Genomic DNA, 18,768 nt, shown 5'->3' on the forward strand with positions numbered 1-18,768 from the left:
TCTTTCCATTGTTGAGAGTGAGTATTAAAGTTCCCACATATTATTGTATTGCTCTTTATTTCTCCTTTTGTTCTGTTAGTAATTGCTTTACATATTTAGGTGCTCCAATGTTGGGTGCACAAATATGTATAATTGCTCTATCTTCTTGATGAATTCACCTCTTTATCATTATAAAACGACCTTTGTCTCTCAACCATTTCTAGCTTAATGTCTATTTTGTCTGATATAAGTATAGGTATCAGTGCTGTCTTTTGGTTAATATTTGCTTATAATATCTTTTTGTATCCTTTCACTGTTAATCTATGTGAGTCTTTAAAGCTAAAGTGAGTTTCTTATAGGCAGCATAGTGTTGGATCTTATTTTTTATCTATTCATCCACTCTATGTCTTTTAATTGAAGAATTTAATTCTTTTATGGTAAAAGTAATTATTGATAGGTAAGGACATACTATTGCCATTTTGTTACTTTTTTTCAACGATTTTGTAGACCCATTGTTCCTTGATTCTTATCTTGCTGTCTTTTGTTATTTGATGGCTTTTTGCAAGGGTATGCTTGGATTCCTTTTTCGTAGTTTTTTGCGTATCTACTATAGGTTTTTGCTTTGCGGTTACCATGGGTCTTACCTAAAATATCTTATATTTATAACATTCTATTTTAAGCTAATAATAACAATACCAATAGCATACATAAATTTATCCTTTTACCTCTCCCTCCTTCAATTTGACATTATTGTCATTGTATTGACATTACAATTTACATGTTTTTTATATTATACATCCAATAACAAATTATTGTTTTTATGGTTAATACATTTTTTAACCTTTTTTTTTCTTTTGTGAGGAAGATCAGCCCTGAGCTAACATCCATGCCAATCCTTCTCTTTTTGCTGAGGAAGACTGACCCTGAACTAACATCCGTGCCCATCTTCCTCCACTTTACGTGGGACGCTGCCACAGCATGGCCTGACAAGTGGTGCTTCGGTGCACGCCCAGGATCCGAACCCAGGCCACCAGCAGCAGAGCATGCGCACTTAACCGCTATGCCACAGGGCTGGCCCCTACATTTTTTAACCTTTTAACTAAAGTTCTAAGTGAATTATGCACCATCAATGCAATATTAGAGAATCTGACTTTGACAATATATTTGCCATTACCAGTGTGTTATACAAATACATTCTTATGTTTTCATGATGTTAATTATTATACATTTATTTCTGCTTGATGAATATCCTTTAGCCTTTCTTGTAAGGCAGGTCTTACTCCCTCAGCTTTTGTTTGTTTGGGTATTATTTTATCTCTCCTTCATTTCTGAAGAACAGCTTTGCTGGGCATAGTATTCTTGGTTGACAGGTTTTTTCTTTTAATATTTGAAGATATCATCCCTCTTTGTCCTGGCTTGCAAAGTGTCTGTTGAGAAATCCACCCTAAGTCTTACAGGGTTCCCTGTATGTGACAACTCACTTTTCCCTTGCTGTTCAAAATTCCCTCTGTCTTTTTCTTTAGGAAATTTACTTATAATGTGTCTTGGTATAGCTCTTTCAGGTTCAACCTATTTGGGGTCCTTTGGGCCTCATGAATCTGGGTGTCCATTTCTCTCTCCATATCTGGTAAGTTTTCAACTCTTTTTGCTTTAATTATACTTTCTATCCCTTTCTCTTTCTTTTTGAATTCTTGGATTCCCATAATTCATATATTGTTTCTGTTGATAATGTCCCCTTGTCTTTCTTCACTCTTTAATTTTCTTTCTTTTTTTTTTTTGCTCCTCTGGTGGGATAATTTCAAACGATCTATATTTTAGTTCACTTATTCTTTCTTCTGCTTGCTCAAGTTTGCTGTTGAATCTCTCTATCGTATTCTTCAGTAAAGTCATTGTATTCTTCAGCTCTAGGTATTTGTTCTTTTGATGGTTTCTGTTTCTTTGTTGAATTTCTCATTTTGTTCATGCATCGTTTTCCTAATTTCATTTAGTTGTCTGTGTGTTCTTGTAGTTCACTAAATTTCTTTAAGAGGATTATTCTGAATTCTTTGTCAGACAGTTCATAGATCTCTATTTCTTTAGGGTCAATTATTGGAGCTTTTTTGTTTCTTTTCATCAAGTTGTGTACCGATTCTTCACGATCTCTGATTCATTGCATTGGCATGTGTACAGGAGTAAGCAGTCTCCTCTTTCCTCCTCAGACTGTGGTCCAGGGTGATGCTACAGCCTCACACCTGTGTTCTGGGATTTCACAATAGAGTCTTGTCTATGGATAGTACTCAAACGTTATCATGGAAAGAAAACTTGATCAGGTCTTCAAAGACTTCAGGGGAAGGGATCTGAAAGATTGGGAGTTCTGGCTCTCTCAAGAGAGGAGCAGATTTGAAAGCTTAGTAAAGTGGGCACCTAGGATTTACTTTACATCATGAGAAATATTGAGGGTATGGGAAGGGAATTAACATTTCTGAAGGAGGTAGTAGGTTCCAGGGCCTTTTCCAGTAGTGTCTAGGAGGTTATGTGGTTGGTAGGCCTGGGATGTGAAGCCATGTGTGGTCAGCAGCCTCATTACAGAGAATGTTTATTTGTGCCACCCCCATTTCCTGGTGTCCAGAGCTAAAAGGTCCAGGCATCGTCTCTTCTCTGACTCCCCTGACCTCACCAGACACTTCTTGATGTCCCTGTGCTCATCTTCCTCTCCTCCTCTGGGGCAGGGAGGGAAGATCTTAACTATTAGGCACCTGAGTGTTTACTAGACGCCTGGCCCTGAGGTGAGCACATTGCAGCACTTACCATCACCCTCATGGCACCTTGTAGAGGAGACATTATTCCCATCTTTTCAATGAGGAAAGTGAAGCACAAGAAGATTAATAACTTGCCCAAGAGATTAAGTAACAGCCAGTGAGTGACAGACATACAGTTGTATTCATATTTCAAAGGCGTTTTGGGCTTTTCCAAAGAGCAGAATTTGCCTAAAATCCCATGCGTCCCAGCCCTTGGTGACAGATGAAGGCGAGGCTGCAGGGAGTGGGACTGATCCATGTCTACATCCACAGGACACCAGGGTGCTTTGTCCCTGCGGGAGCAGTATAGATACGTCTCATATGGTGGAGCAGTGCTTACCAGGTAACAAACTCTCTTGCTGATCAGGAATAAATTCCAACTCCTTTTGACTGTAAACCAAGACTCAATATATATGTACAATTCAGTACACAAGGGGCTCTTAACAATCTTGGGTTTTTGGTGCTTTGCAGGTTGGGCTAAGGGGGTGGGAGTGACAAAGCAGTTCTGCAGAGTGTCTGGGCAGGGGGAGGGATCAGTGACAGCATCCTGGAGGAAGGCCGGGAGCAGATGGGTGGGGGGTGTTGGCACCGTGAGCAGCAGCTGTTGGGGAAGCACTCCTGGCTGGGTTGAAGGCAGATCTCTGAGCTGCAGGGCATCTGTGTGCAGGGGGGCTTCACTAGGGTGAAGCAGATGCACCTCCCCTGCAGGGAAGAGAAGAGAGAGAAGGTCACTGAGAAGCCATTGCAATGGGGACCAGAAGGCTGTGGTTTCCTTGGCTCAGGGGGGTCGGGCTCTGGACCCGTCAGGACCCACAGGGTGGACGTTTGTTGATGCCCTTCCTTTTCCTGGGTGTTGGCCTCTAGCCCAGAGTCCTATTCTGAGATGCTGTTCAGACATGGGAAATCTGCCCTGCCTTCCCCGGCAGCTCGTTTTCTGACTCTGGACTCCTTTTGCTCTAGTGTTGAACTTTTCTGCTTCCCCCTGGACTGGAAGCCTGGGGAGCAAGAAGAAGCCTGACTGCTGCCTCTGCCTCAGTGTTGCCCACGCTCTCTTGGTGACCGTGTGCTGAAGGGATGAGCCCTCACCACAGCACTCAGGCTGAGCTCCGGGTCCCCAGGGCAAGGGCAGGTGGGGACACCCTCAGATGGGTGACAGGCTGTGGAGGCAGCAGCACCCACGGGCATCTCGTTTTGGGAAAAGAATGATGCAGGCCCTTTAGATAGAAAAATCTCTGTGTAGTACCAACCGCCCCTGATTTTCTTGTCATCTCCCCTTTGCCCCAGCTCTGCCTTTGCTGAGGACCTCCAGCTGATAGGCCCGGATGTGCCAGGGAGGGTGGCCTGGGCACACTGATCAGCTGGCAGCACCTCTGGCCACTCCAGCTCCAGGGGATGCAGACAGCAAGTAAGAAAGGGCCTCCACATTCCATGAAGCGGCATATACAAGAGGAGGGAAACCACCTCGGCCTTTCCCAGACCCCCGGCTTGCTTCCAGTGGGTGGTTCCTCAAGGACCACAGAGTCCACCTTTAACCCAAACAAACCCACTGGCACACCAAGGTATCAGGCCTTTAGGAGCACAGGCAGAGCAAAGGCCGCTGGGCGTGGCCCTTCCTTACTGTGGTCCTTGCACACCCCCTACGCCATATACACTCACACTTTCATGCCTCCGTGACCCTCTGAGGCTCATTATGTGTCACACAATGTGCAAGGTGTTGAATACGACAATCTTTGCTCCCATAGAGGCTTGTAGTTCAATGGTTTGCTATGGTCATCTGAATAATGGCCACGAAAGATATCCAGGTCCTAATCCTCGGAAGCTGTGGATTTTTTAGGTTATAGGGCAAAAGGGCCTTTGCAGATGTGGCTACGTTAAGGATCTTGAGATGGGGCGATTATCCTGGGTTACCTGGGTGAGCCCTATATGTGATCACAAGGGTCCAGTGAGAGCGAGGCAGAGGGAGATTTGCACACAGAAGAGGAGAAGGCGATGTGATGATGGAAGCCGAGAGATTTAAGGTGCTGCCCTGCTGGCTTGTAAATGGAAGAAGGAGTTAGGAGCCAGGGAACATGGGGAACGCTGCTCTAGAAGTGGAAAAGACAGGAAAGTGTTTCTCCCCAGAACCTCAGGAAGGAGTATGGCCCTGGTGACAAGTTGATGTCGTTTCAGGGAAACCCATTTCACACTTCTGGCTCCAGAACTGTGAGAAAATAAATTTGTGTTGTTTTAAGCCACTACATTTGTGGCAATTTGTTACAGCAGCCACAGGAAAGTATACACTGGCCCAGACAGGTGACCTATGATAAAAACACAGCTCTCCAAAACACTGACAGAAAGAGCAGATTTGGCCAGGTGAGCATGCCACCGCTCGGGATTCGTGATGAGTCTCTCCTGGATCACGTGTACCATTCCCCTGCCACCACCCAGACGTGTTGAGCATGTTTTCTGCGTGGCTCAGGCCGCATTTAGCATCTCATCCACAGAGGAAGTGGGCAGACTCAAGAGGCAGGAGAGCCAAGTGCAAGTCCTGGGCGGGTTTCAAACCTGAACGTTTTCCTCTGCAGAACACAGATAGTGCATCCAAGGATGCAGTGGGATTAGATTAAGGCAGCGACGTCAACGAGCTGTGTAAATGACACACGTGGTGACACAGCAGTTAATGACAATACTGTGCGTACAGGGTGATCTAAGAATATGGACGATGCTGCTGCTGCTGCTGTGCTCTAGGCCCTTCTAGGCCCCTCCTGTGCAGGGGCCCTTGTCCTTGCTGCTGCGGTCCTCCAGTTCTGATGTCTGCTGTCAAGGTCCTCTCCTTGTCACTCTTTCCTATGGTCTCTTGCCATCGACTTGCCAGTGGCCATGACCAGCTCTTAGGGCAGCCTGCACAGGAAGATGCAGAGGCTCCAGAACAGGGAGCAAAGGGCTTTCCTGGGAGAGGGAGTGCACGCCCTCTGGCAGAAACTTGTGGCTGAGGGAGGTGTTGTGTCTGAGCAGTTGTCAAACCAATAATGTCACAGCTAGATTTAAAATGGAACTGAGGACAAGCCAAAGACAACAGGATGGAGAGGGTTTACATCCGTGCTAACGTCCCAGATCTGAGCTCACCCGGGGGACAGAGGAAGATACAGGGGGCTTTGGGATGCTGGATGCTACAGCTCTTTGCCGTATTCAGTTGAATTTATCCTTTACTCTATTCAGTAGGAGATGCTGTAGGTGCTCAGGGGTCAATCTAAAAGCGGACTGCACTGCCAAAGTCTCTTCAATAAATGATGCTGGGGGCCGGCCCGATGGCTTAGCCGTTAAGTGCGCGCGCTCCACTACTGGCGGCCCGGGGTTTGGATCCTGGGCGCGCACCAACGCATCGCCTCTCCGGCCATGCTGAGGCCGCGTCCCACATACAGCAACTAGAAGGATATGCAACTATGACATACAACTATCTACTGGGGCTTTGGGGAAGAAAAAAAGGAGGATTGGCAATAGATGTTAGCTCAGAGCCAGTCTTCCTCAGCAAAAAGAGGAGGATTGGCACGGATGTTAGCTCAGGGCTGATCTCCCTCATAAAAAAAAAAAAAAAGGAAAAATAAATGATGCTGGAAAAACTGGACAGCCACATGCAAAAGAATGAAAGTAGAGGATCATCCTACACCATACACAAAAATTAACTCAAAATGGATTAAAGACTTGCAAAGACTTGTTTATTAAAGCCATAAACCTCTTAGAAGAAAATATAGGCAGTACACTCTTTGACATCGGTCTTAGCAGTATCTTTTCAAATACCATGTCTACTCAGGCAAGGGAAACAAAATAAAAAATAAACAAATGGGACTATATCAGACTAAAAAGCTTCTGCACAGCAAAGGAAACGACCAATGAAATGAAAAGAAAATCTAAAAATTGGGAGAAGATATTTGCAAACCATATACCTGATAAACGGTTGACATCCAAAATACATACAGAATTCATACAGTTCAACAACAAAAAAACAACCCAATTAAAAAACGGACAAAAGATCTGAACAGACGTTTTTCCAAAGAAGATATATGGATGGCCAACAGGCACATGAAGAGATCTTCAACATCACTAATTTATTAGGGAAATGCAAATCAAAACTACAATGAGATATCAACTCACACCCATCAGAATAGCTATAATTAACAAGACAAGAAATTACAAGTGTTGGAGAGGATGTGGAGAGAAGGGAACTCTCACACACTGCTGGTGTGAGTGCAAACAGGTGCAGCCACTATGGAGAACAGTATGGAGATTCCTCAAAACATTAAGAATAGAACTACAATAAGATCTAGCTATTTCACTTTGAGTATTTATGCAAATAAGACAAAAACACTAATTCAAAAAGATATTTGCACCCCTATGTTCACTGCAGCATTATTCACAATAGCCAAGACTTGGAAACTACCTAAGTGCCCATCAATGGATGAATGGATAAAGATGATGTGGTATGTATACATAATGGATTACTACTCAGCCCTAAAAAAGATGAAATCTTGCCATTTGCGACAACATGGATGGACCTTGAGGGTATTCTGCAAAGCAGGAAAAAGCCAGAGGGAGAAAGTCAAATACCTGTGATTTCATTCATAAGTAGAAGATAAAAACAACAATGACAAACACACACATAGATACAGAGATTAGACTGGTGGTTACCAGAGGGGAAGTGGGGAGGGGGAAGGGAAAAGGAGTAAAAGGGACACGTGCACCCTGACGGATGGTAATTGGTTTGGGTGGTGAACAAGATGTAGTCTACACAGAAATTGAAATATAATGATGTACACCTGAAATTTATATAATGTAATAAACCAATGTCACCTCAATAAAAACATAAATAAACTTTAAAAAAATTAGCCTTCATTATTATTACATTCCAAGATGACAATTTTAACAATTTGGCTTCTCCTCATTGACACAGGTAATGACAGAAGGACAGAACCTTTACAGTTGGTAAAACCAGTCACTGTTGGGCAGACAATATTGGGGAGGGTGTCACCATGCCCTCCACTACTCCTGGCCCCTGTGTGACCAGCCCAGGAGAGTCTCAGTGCAGGGGGAGGAGCCAGCAGACTCACAGGGTTGGGTGGGCAGTGAGGAGGACGATGGACTGGGAGGCCAATAGCCCTCACTGGCCTGACTTCCTCTCCAGCCCTTTTTACTTAGGTCTGGAAGGGCCGGGTATTGCTCTAGATAAGAAAGCTCCTGACACTTCCGACATGACAATGCAAGGGAAATGCATGGGTGTCATGTCCAGAATGGGCCCGGGAGGCTCACAAGCACCATGTCTCCATGTCTTGGCCATTCCTCCTTGGCAGATGACCCACAGTCCCAGAGGGCAACTGTCAAGGGCCAAAAGCAAAGGACCCTACCCAATGGGGAACATGCCTGTCCGCTGCTTACCTTGTCCCTGGGCTGACACCACATCAATGGCACCTGGTTGCAGCTCTGAACAAAGTTACACAAGGTATCCAGTTTGCCCTGAAAGGCAGATGTGGCTGTGAGGAACCTATAGGCGTGGACACTGTCTCCACAGGTGTGGTGATCCCTCCAGCTCCCAGTGGCTTCCGGGGGCTCTGACCCATGAACTCGCCGAGATAGCACTGCAGCCTCCACCTAGGGAATGGTGTCTGGTGCCTTTTGAACAGGGTGGTCACTGTGGGACACAGACTGTTTTGGAATCTGGGACAAATCAGTATTTTCGGTGCAGGAGCAGAAGTCAGGGGCTACTTTTAGAGGAAAAGTCCAGAGGTTGGAGGAGATATGTGGTGGCCAAGGAGAGGTCCTGAAGGGGAAACGCGAGGTTAGCATTGGGGACCTGTGCAGGAGCCAAAGAAAGGGGGAAGAGGGCCTCATTTGGGGGCACAAGGAGAAGGCAGGGAAGAGGACCTATGCCTTGCTTGGGGGTCCAGTTCCTGATACAGGGGTGGGGGGTGGGAGAGGGAGCAGGAAGAGGAAGGCAGAGAACAGACCAGAAGGTGTCCCTGGACCCAGTGATGGGGGGCATCATGGCTGCAAGTTCCTATACTTCGGGCCACTCTGGGTCCTGGTGGGGTGGGGGTCATGCCCACTGAGCAAGAGCAAGCCTCTCACAGGCGGCCTCCTCCCTCCCTGGAAGGTGTGTTTGGCTTCTCTGTGCCCCCACACTGGCCGTCAGGGGAGAGGCAGGCCTGGCTCTCCAGCTCCCATCTGAGGCTCCGAGGAGGAACAACAGATCCGACCAGGGACAGAGGCAGGACCAGGGAGCAGGAGGGCAAAGCCGGGCAGAGACCGCATGGTTCTTTCCTCCTCACCACCGGCCACCCAGGGCCCTCTCCAGCCCTGTCATCTCCTGCCTCCTGGTGGGCTGGCTTCTCCCTCACCAAGCTGGGGCCACAGCACTCTCTGGGGAAGGAGGTTTCCTTCAGGCCCCCTCCTCCTGCACCCCTATCTCCATCTCAGTGGCCACAAGGACATGTAGCTGGCTCTTCCCCTCACTCTGCTGAGGGACCCTCTGCAGGGGCAGCAGGAGCCACTGCCATTGCTGGGTAGTTTACTGGTGTAAGAACTTGGCTCAGAACATTCCTTTTTTGTTGTGACCTGCACAGGCCTGTCTGTGATGTAGTTTCTCTTCACTCATCTACCTGGTGGCCGGTGAAGCCCAGCCATCGCTGGAGCTGATGACAAACCTCGGAGACCCAGGGACTGGCTGGCTGTGAGCCAGCCACCAATGTCCAGAAACTGGTGCCCCTTCCAAAGGGGAGACCTGAAGCAAGGACACTGCTGGTGGTGGTGTGAGCCTGAGCCCCCAGAGTTTTTCTCCTATGCTGGCCACGAGGGTCAAGAAGGCCTCAGATTTTTGTCAGGCACTGAGTGTTCAAAGTCCTGTGCCCATAGAGCTCATCTTCACCCAAGCCATGCCTTCGGGGTCAGGGCTGTGTGGCATGAACTGGCTGCCCCCTCCTCCCACACCCCAGCCTGGGGGTCACAGCCCCTCTCTAAGCGCCCTTCCTACCTCCATCTGTCTTATCCTGTCTTGTTGGCACCCACAACAAGGGACAATCACTGTGGGGCATGTCTCTGGCTCCTAGGAAGAGAAAACACTGTCTGCTTCCTGGTCTGGTGGCCTCTGGGGTAGAGACACATGACATCTGTTGCCCCAGCACCTGTCAAAAACCCGCCACTCAGCAAATGCTTGTTGGAGAGTTCAAAGGCAAAGGAGCAGCATCCTGCACCAAAGGAGAGGGGCCTGGTGTGAAAAACAAGCAGACTCATTTCAGTTTTCAAAGATGGCTCTTTCCCAAAAGGCCAACAAATCCTGTCCCCTCCCCTTGGTTTCCAGGAGGCCTCCCTTATTGGAGAAGCCTAGTGTGAGGTCATGCAACGTCATGGAGGGCCGTCAGGGCTGCGAGCATTTCCAGGTGACACGGCTGTATTCCCTGCCTCGGGCAAATCCAGCCTCCCCAGGCCACACTGCAACCAGCACAGAGGCCAGTCCTGGGCAGTGAGGCCTGCTGCCCTCCAGATCCCAGGCCCAGGTCCCCGTGCCTCGGGACCCCGGGCCCCACCTCTAACGACTTCTTATGGGCACTGCTCTGGCCCCCACGCCCAGCGAACCACAGCCTGCTCACCTAACCCTTAGTCCCTGTGCTACCCTGGGCTGGGCCGCCCTCACAGCTCAATGCCAGGTAAGACTCCCTCACCCTCCTCAGCCCTGCAGTCCCTAAAGGCCAGCCCCAGCCAAGCCCCTACCCCGCCAGAGGACAGGGATGAAGACCAAGGAAATGGAGCCCAACATACAAGAGACCTGGAGGGGGGACGAGGTCCCTGAAACCTGAGACCCCTTTCCCAGAGCTCACCTGTGTCCTGGGGAAGGACCATCCTACAAACAGTCATTTGGGAATTGACCCAAAAGCCCCATTTGTTTCAGTAGGGATCCTGGCAGGCTACCCCAAGTTGCTAACTCAGTGACAAAGGCCCTGGGTCAGGCTGGGTTGGGAGCACAGAAAGGGTTTTTGTGGGTAACATTTTGTGTCCCACGTCCTCCCCAGGTCCCCCCTTGCTCCTCTGTCACCTTCTTTCTGCCAGCTCTCTCTGGCCAGGTGCTCGGGAGCTGGCGGGGGGGAGTGGAAACAGCCCCACAGGCTGCAGGAGGCCTGTTTGGGAAGCTCAGTGTGTGCATCAGGCATGCTGACAGCATCAGGACCCAACAGCACCTACCTTTTCTGGTTTCTGCACTGGTGGTGGCTCCTTGACGGTCTAGAATGTTAAAGAGACAAACACAGGCTGGAAGGGGCGGGGAGGGCTCTGGCTCAGCCCCGCAAGCAGGACGGGACCCTGCTCTGCAGCACAAGGACAGAACACAGGCTTCGGGGTGTCAATCTGGGCGCCCGCTGCCTGTGGTCTGTGGTTAACAGGCTCCAGCTCCCTGAACCTCGGGTTCCTCGGTGTCCAAGGGGAATGGGTACCTCCCTGGAGGGTGGACGGGGAGACAGCAGACTAAGGTCCTGGTCCCTGGTAGAGCCACCCCGCCTGGTCCTTTCCTCAGCAGCCTTACATCATGTGAAGACAAGAGAACACTCCCCACTTCCATCCTCCTCGCCTCCCCTCCCCAGGCCCTGCAGCCCTCCCTGGCCTCGCAGCCCTCAGGGATGACAGGCCCCCGCCCCTGGGCTTTCTCTCCTCACTGCTCCCCCTTTGTAGAAATCCTAAGGCCTTGTTTCCTGCGGCTTTGCTCAGGCCTCTCACGCCTCTGCCTTTGCCTCTGCCTCTCTCTCCATCCAGATCTCTGGCATGTGTCCTTGCAAACCCAGGGAGCCAGAGCCTCTGCCTTCCCTCCCTCCCCCGGGCCAGGCCCTGTCCTTTGCTCTTGTTCTCGTTACACAAGGCACTTGCCACACCCTATGAAGGTTGACATTTTACCCTCAATACCCCCGGGCACCAACGCCAGAGCAGACACTAGGCTGTGGCCCCCCACTCTGTCCTTTTGTGCCCAGCTCGGGGCCCAGCATGTCCTGGTGCTTAGTAACGACTGAGGAGGGACTGACGGAAGGCACTAAAGATGTGCAGAGACCCATGCTGGTTTTCAAGGTTCCAAATCCTACCAGCCAGCATCAATCTCCCTTTGGGGCCCTCTGTGCCTCTTGCAGACCCCCCTTCTTCCCTCAACAGCAGAGGCTTCCTCCCGGCTCTGGTCCACCTGAGTCCTCCAGAAGCCTGGCCACTGTGAGGCAGCCCTGGTCTCAGGGGCCTAGGGTCACCTCTCCCCAGGGGCAGGGCAGCCCGTAGGCCACCTCCCTGAGGTACGTATGAGGCAGGAGGCTCCTGAGAAGCCCAGGCTGTGTCTGTGACCTGGAATGGAGGACAGAGCCTGCGCCTCTTGTGCTCATGTGACGACCTTGGAGCTGACGGGAACCTGCCCACAGGCAGGACCATGGGGCAGGTTGGCATCTGGGTCCGTTGCGGGGTTCCCGTGGGCCTGGGCCACAGTGCAGTGGGCAGGGTCACTCACCCTCCTGCAGCACCAGATGCACCAGATCAGCACCGGGAACATGAGCAGGGCCGGGATGAGCACAGGGAAGAAGAAATGTTTGTCGTGAGTCAGGCCCTGTGGGATGACCGTGGGCAGTGGGGCCTCCTCCTGTGGGACAACCTCGGGCACTGGGACGTCCTCCTGTGGGACAAGCGTGAGCACTGTGATCTCCTCCTTTGTGACAATCGTGGACACTGGGGTCTCCTTCTCTCTGATAGTTGTGGGCATTGGGGTCTCCTTCTGTGTGACAGTCATGGGCACTGGGGTCCTCTTCTGTGTTACAGTCGTAGGCACGGGAGTCTCCTTCGGTGTGACAGTCGTGGGCACTGGGGTGTCCTTCTGTGTGACTGTAGTGGGCACTGGAGTCCTCTTCTGTGTGACAACTGTGGGCTCTGGAGTCCTCTTCTGTGTGACAGTCGTGGGCACTGGGGTCCTCTTCCGTGTGACAGTCGTGGGCACTGGGGTCCTCTTCCTTGTGACAGTCGTGGGAACTGGGGTCGTCTTCCATGTGACAGTCGTGGGCACCGGGGTCGTCTTCCGTGTGACAGTCGTGGGCACTGGGGTCGTCTTCCGTGTGACAGTGGTGGGCACTGGGGTTCTCTTCCGTGTGACAGTCGTGGGCACTGGGGTCCTCTTCCTTGTGACAGTGGTGGGCACTGGGGTCCTCTTCCGTGTGACAGTCGTGGGCACTGGGGTTCTCTTCCGTGTGACAGTCGTGGGCACTGGGGTCCTCTTCCGTGTGACAGTTGTGGGCACAGAGGTCTCCGTCGTTGGAACAGCCGTGGCATCTGGCTACAGAAAGGACACGTGGCAGAGGCGTGGGATGGGCCCGGGTGGCCTCTTCCCAGGTGCCCACCACCTGGCCTCCCACACCAGACATACTCGTCTGCCCGCTCCCTCTTCTCCTCAGATTGCCCCACCTCGATGGACCACAGCAGGACGAGGAGGCCAAGGCTGGGACCAGGAGAGCCACTCTGGAGCCCTGGGTCACAGACCCCACCACTGGCTCTGCTCAGAAGCTCTGCCCCAGAGCCCTGTCAAGGTATTCCAGAATCTTCCACGGACTGACCAAACCCAGCCCTCAGTGCATGCCATGTTTGACAGTACAGGGGTGTTGCGAGGACCACAAAAAGCTACAGAGACACAGACGGGTGAGGAGGGGCTGCTGGGCCCACTGAGAGGTGGGGGTGCAAGAGCAGAGGCAGGAGCCCCGGGTCCAGCCCCCATCGCCTCTCTCCGCACTTCATGGCTCTGCAATCTTGGGCAAAGTGACTCAACCTCTCTGAGCCTGTTTCGCCCTGTAACGAGGAAACGAGCGGGCACTTGTTGGGTTTGAGAGCGATTACAGCAAGTCCGGGACAGGCCAGGTCCACGTCGGGGCTTAAGGAACGGGAGCTACTGTGTTCCTCATGACCACGGGAAAGGGTGCCGCATCTGTGGACACGCACGCTGCACAGCCCTTCCCCACACCAAGTCTCTGCTCTCAGAGAAGCAGGAGAGGGAGAGTGGGGTGACAGAGCCTGTGCCCAGGAAACAGGGCCCTGAAGTGAGAGGCAAAGGCCAGGCTGACGGTGACGGCCCTGTGCTGGCCCAGAGCCACAGGCTGCTCTTGAGTTCTTTCTAAATGCGCCTGTCGAGGGCGGGCTGTCAGCTGGTGGGACTCCTGACGGGTGAACGTGTTGAGTTCAGCTGCTGACCCGTGAGTGGATGTCCAGGGACAGCGAAGACACACACATGGAGGACAGTCAGCACCGCTGCAACCCTCACAAGCTGGTACTGGACACACGGTGGAGGCCATAGGCGCAGGCGTCCCTCCTGCCACGCACACGTCTTCCACCACCTAACGCTCTCTGTCGCCCAAGTCATGCTGACCCGGGCTGAGGCACCCGGATGATGAGAAGCTCTGACGAGTGGGCTCCCGGGGGGCAGCACCTCCATTCCCAGGTGCCTCTCCCTGAGCTGAGTCCCCGGCCCCTCCCCACAGCCCTGACAGCTTCCCCACCCACAGAGGAGACACTTCCTGCAGAGGTCAGAGAGAGTTAGCGCAGAGGGACAGCTGAGGAGCAGGAGAGAGGAGGACAGGCAGAAGGGAGGCTGAAGACATCTGCAAAATGACAGCAGGTGTCCCCAAGCAGGCTTGGGGGCGGGGGCTGTGACAGTTATGAGTGGGTTCAGAGCTGTACCAGTAGCTTGGGCATCAGTGCAGTGCAAACACACCCCGGCTGTGCAGGGCCACAGCTGGGCCCACCTTCCAGATCCCCTGTGCCAGGGACCCCGATCTGGAGGGCCCAGGAGCCCCAGAGGTCCTGGACTCTGGCTCCTAGCACACACCCTCCAGCCTCTCCCACTCACTCCGGCTGGAATCCAGGATGGAGCCCTGACATCTCCACCACTAGACCCGGGTCAGGGAGGTGGCAGCGTGGGAGATAGTGTGGGCAGATCCTCAGAACCGTTTCTGGGATCCGCTTAGAGTTCTAACTGGTCTCCTCCAGGTGCCTTCAACGACACTTGGTTCACAGAGAGCAGAGGTTCTGCAAGGCCTGGCCAGCTGGCTGCACCCCTGGTGCTCCTGTAAAAGCACTCCCAGGGCACTTCCCAAGCCTGAGTTGGGGGGACAGCTCCCCGAGGAAGTGCTTAGGGTCCAGGCCGACTGTGAGATGCTGCCCGAGGTACCTGTCTGCACAAGCTACTTGCTGGGCCTGCCTGGAGTGTTGTTCTCCCCTCCTGATCCCCAGGGTGTCTCTCCCTCCAGTGCAGGGGCTCCACTGCAGCCCCACCCTGGCACTCACACAGTCCTTGCTGGTGATTTTCAATGGTTCGCCCATGAAGCTGACGCCATTATTCAGGCTGAAATCAACCACGACCTTCCTAAAGCACAGAAAAGGCGGACAGTGACGAGCAACCCAGACAAACACAGTTCTTCATTTGACTCAAACTGTAGCCCACAAGTCTTATTGTAATGACTTTGAACTCCAGGCATTTTGGCCACCGGAGAGCAGACAGCATGGGTAAGGAGAGTTCACCCGAAGCTCTATGAGGTCAACCTGTGCAGTGAAGGCTGACCAGGCAGTGAGGAGCCCTGCATGGGGTCTGATGCCTGTGGCCATGGGCTAAGTGACCAGCGATGGCTGCTTGGTGTCACTATCCCGACTCTTCTGTATTTAGAGAGTATGTTGGCTTACCTCTGAAAGCTGCCTGGAGCAAAGGATCCCTCCCTGGGGGACACCATCTCCCGCATCCTGCCCTCCTCAGCAGATCCTGGGCCACAGCAGATCCCTGAGCACCTCGGGGGACCACCACCAAGGGCAGGTATGCTGGATACCCTGAGTCTTCCTGGAGACAGGCACCTGCCCCAGTTGAGGTGGCATCCTATATTCTGGACAACTCATGGTGGCAAAAACTCCCGATCTGGCCCCTGACCTGCAGCACTTACTGTTCGTCCTTCTCAAATACATGTCCTGGGCAAATTAATTTTTCTTTTGTCACAGAGGTAGGTTTTTTATCTAAAAGAAAATCACATGAGAAGAACGTCAGTGGACATGTCCGTCCATCCACCTCTCCCCTCCTCCCTGCCCTTGGCAAGCAGAGCTAACGCTTGGGCAGACGCCAGCTCCTCTTCTCTCTGCCTTCTTCTATCCAAAGATACCACTGCGCTCCTAGCAGGCACCAGGCACCGGGCCATGCTCTGAGGTTTAAGGGGAGCAAGGCAGGCAGAGTCCCTGCTCTCAAGGGCCTCACACTTGAGGGACTGGAGAGGGAGAAAGACAATGAAATAACAAACAATGAACAAAATAAATGCCAGAGAGTGATAAGTACCATGACATCACTAGACAAGGGAAGGGACAGAGAATGGAGGGGGAAGGGACAGCTGCTTAGGAACGGGTAACCTGTCCTGCCTGTCAGAGACAATTTCTCTTTCAGAGAAACTGAAATATTTATACCTGAAACGCTGCTTGTCTGGGATTTGCTTCAAAATAATCGATGGCAAGGGTATCAACAAAACCAGACTGGTCAGGGTTGATAATTACTGAAAGTAGGTGAAGCCTGCTTCAAGGTCATTACCCAGTTTTTGCTCCTTTTTTACTGAAATTTTCCATTAAAAATAAGGTCTCTCTGAGGAGGCGTTCCTGGAGCTGAAACCAAATGAGGGGAAAGCCAGGGAGAGATGCGAGGGAAGAGTGTTCTGTGCTGTGGGATGGCATGTGCCAAGGCCCTGAGGCGTGACTACCTGAGCTTGCTGAGGAGGACAGAAGTGAGTGAGGAGAGGTGGGCAGGCCTCGTGGGCCCTGGGAAGGGGTTTGGGTTTATTCTAGGTACAATGAATCCATTGAGGGGCTGGCCAGACCCGGATGTGTTTTAGACGAAGAGGCAACAGAGCTTGCTGGTAGCCTGGATGTGGGGATGAAAACAAAGAGGAATCAAGGATGACATACAAGTTTTTGACCAGAGTGACTGGGTGGACGATGCGGCCACCTACTGAGACAGGGGAGCCTGAGGAGGGACTAAGGGCTTTCTTTGTTCTTGTTTTCTGTTTTTTCGTGTGGAGGTGGCACTCACCAGGCTCAACAGAGTTTCATAACTTGCAGCTGTGGAGCCTTCTCAGTCCTGAGCCCAATCTCTGATTTTTTTTTTTTTGTGAGGAAGATCAGCCCTGAGCTAACACCCATGCCAATCTTCCTCTTTTTGCCAAGGAAGACTGGCTCTGAGCAAACATCTATTGCCAATCCTCCACCTTTTTTTTTTTCCCTTCTTCTCCCCAAAGCTCCAGGAGATAGTTGTATGTCATAGTTGCACATCCTTCTAGTTGCTGTATGTGGGACGCCGCCACAGCATGGCCAGACAAGTGGTGCATCCTTGCACGCCCGGGATCCGAACCCAGGCCGCCAGTAGCAGAGCATGCACGTCCAACCGCCAAGTTTGTGGGCCGGCCCCACAAACTCTTTTCATAAGCCTAAACTGTGGCCATAGGTCAGTGCTATTCATTGGTGCTGATAATGAAAACTAATGGCCAAGTACTGTTAGGGGAAAGGACTTGGGTCTGAGGGGTGGGATGCTTGGGATTAAGTGGGAAAAAACTCCGAAAGAAATGAAATGATTTTTCCAGTAGGGTGTTCACAGGCCAGAGCAGGGAGAAAGCCACCACTTCCAGATCCACACAAACGGGTAACAATAGGTGTCTTCTGAGAATGAGTGGGGATAGTGTTAGGTGAGGCCCTTAGTACCTGATGTAGTCAGTGCTCAGTACACATTAGCTCTCTGTATAAGGGAGTTACTCAGTCCCTAAGCCTCTCCTCAGAAAGTACAGACAGGGACACAATCCCTGAGGCTGCCTACACAACGCTGCAGTGGGGGAATGTGGCAGTGACAGTGCTCTGCCCCATTCTAGGCACCCATGGAAAGAAGGAGAGATGGCCTAGAAGTGTGCTGGGGCAGGGGAGTTGCTCCGGGTTTACCAGATGGCCCTGGAAGAAGTCACTGAACATAGATGATCAGATCAAATGAAGGCATCCAGGGGCCAACCGGGAGATTGAGGAGGAGGCAGACAGTCCAACTGTTCCCCATGCCCTCTGTGGGGAAGGTCACACCTACCTCAGCGCTGAGGTACAACATCTGCCTGCCCCAACTCTGGGCTTCCTCAGGCTGCCCAGCCATCATGGGGGTTCACCCAATGCCTCTGTATTTCCAAAAACTAGATTTACATATGTGCTAGAGCTGAGATAGTGCAACCACTACAGTGGCCCCACTTGGCAGTAGGGAAAGCAGAGGCTGAGAAGAGAACACTCATTGGGTCAGGGACACACAGGTGACATGTGCCTGAGGCAGGATTCCAGGACCCAGGCCAGCAGTTGGCATTGTCTCTCAATCCAAGGTGGACACAACCTCCTAGGGAAGCTACCAGTGCACCGGCACGGCCTCAGGGCCCCGGGGCTACCTCCACTTCCCACCTGTAGAAGCAGACCTGTGGCATTTGGGTCCTTGGGTCTCAGGGGGACTGAGAGCTGTGAAAGGGAGGGGCATGAAGCTGTGAGGGCAGACCCTGCACCCCACACCCAGCCCCGGCAGGGGGAAAGCCCCGCTCCAAGTCCTCTTGTGGTGCTGGGGGTTGACGACTTCCTGGCTTGCAGATGAAGGGGAGGTGGCCAGGCTTCTCAGGTAGGTCCCTCCTCTGCTTGTCCATGCCTCCTCTATCCCCACAGCGTCCACAGAGAATGGTCAGCAAGGGCTTTGAAGCCTTGGCTGGCTGAGGGGAATGCAGCCTGGCGTGGGAAATTTGTCACTTGGAAGCACCGAGGGGGCTACTTACTGAAGACATTGATGACATCCAACTTATATCTGCAAAGATATGAATCCTTTTTTTTTTCATTTAGGCCAGAAGTAAAAAACCCAAGTTCGTAGTATTCTGCAAGAGCAACATCCAAAGGTGTGTGTGAGGAGGGGTGGAGTGCTTTCCTCCCTCTGCTCTCAAGTATGGCAGGCCACCCTCAAAATGGAACT

At 51.8% G+C, this 18,768-nt stretch overlaps 1 protein-coding gene across 1 annotated transcript in view; it reads right to left on the reverse strand.

Moving 5' to 3' along the window:
- Positions 1–3,233: 3,233 nt before the first annotated feature.
- LOC131406886 (anthrax toxin receptor-like) overlaps positions 3,234–18,768 on the reverse strand; it is a 59,323-nt gene continuing 43,788 nt past the window's right edge. Inside the window, exons 10-18 of the mRNA XM_058542750.1 lie at positions 15,707–15,776; positions 15,063–15,141; positions 12,997–13,065; positions 12,469–12,663; positions 12,253–12,375; positions 10,962–11,000; positions 9,757–9,828; positions 8,166–8,243; positions 3,234–3,458 (exon numbers count right to left, since the gene is read on the reverse strand). Coding sequence (XP_058398733.1) covers positions 3,234–3,458; positions 8,166–8,243; positions 9,757–9,828; positions 10,962–11,000; positions 12,253–12,375; positions 12,469–12,663; positions 12,997–13,065; positions 15,063–15,141; positions 15,707–15,776 — 950 coding nt within the window. The remainder of the gene's footprint in view (positions 3,459–8,165; positions 8,244–9,756; positions 9,829–10,961; positions 11,001–12,252; positions 12,376–12,468; positions 12,664–12,996; positions 13,066–15,062; positions 15,142–15,706; positions 15,777–18,768) is intronic.

This window comes from Diceros bicornis, chromosome 6 (assembly GCF_020826845.1).
Source record: "Diceros bicornis minor isolate mBicDic1 chromosome 6, mDicBic1.mat.cur, whole genome shotgun sequence".
Classification (NCBI taxonomy): Eukaryota; Metazoa; Chordata; class Mammalia; order Perissodactyla; family Rhinocerotidae; genus Diceros; species Diceros bicornis.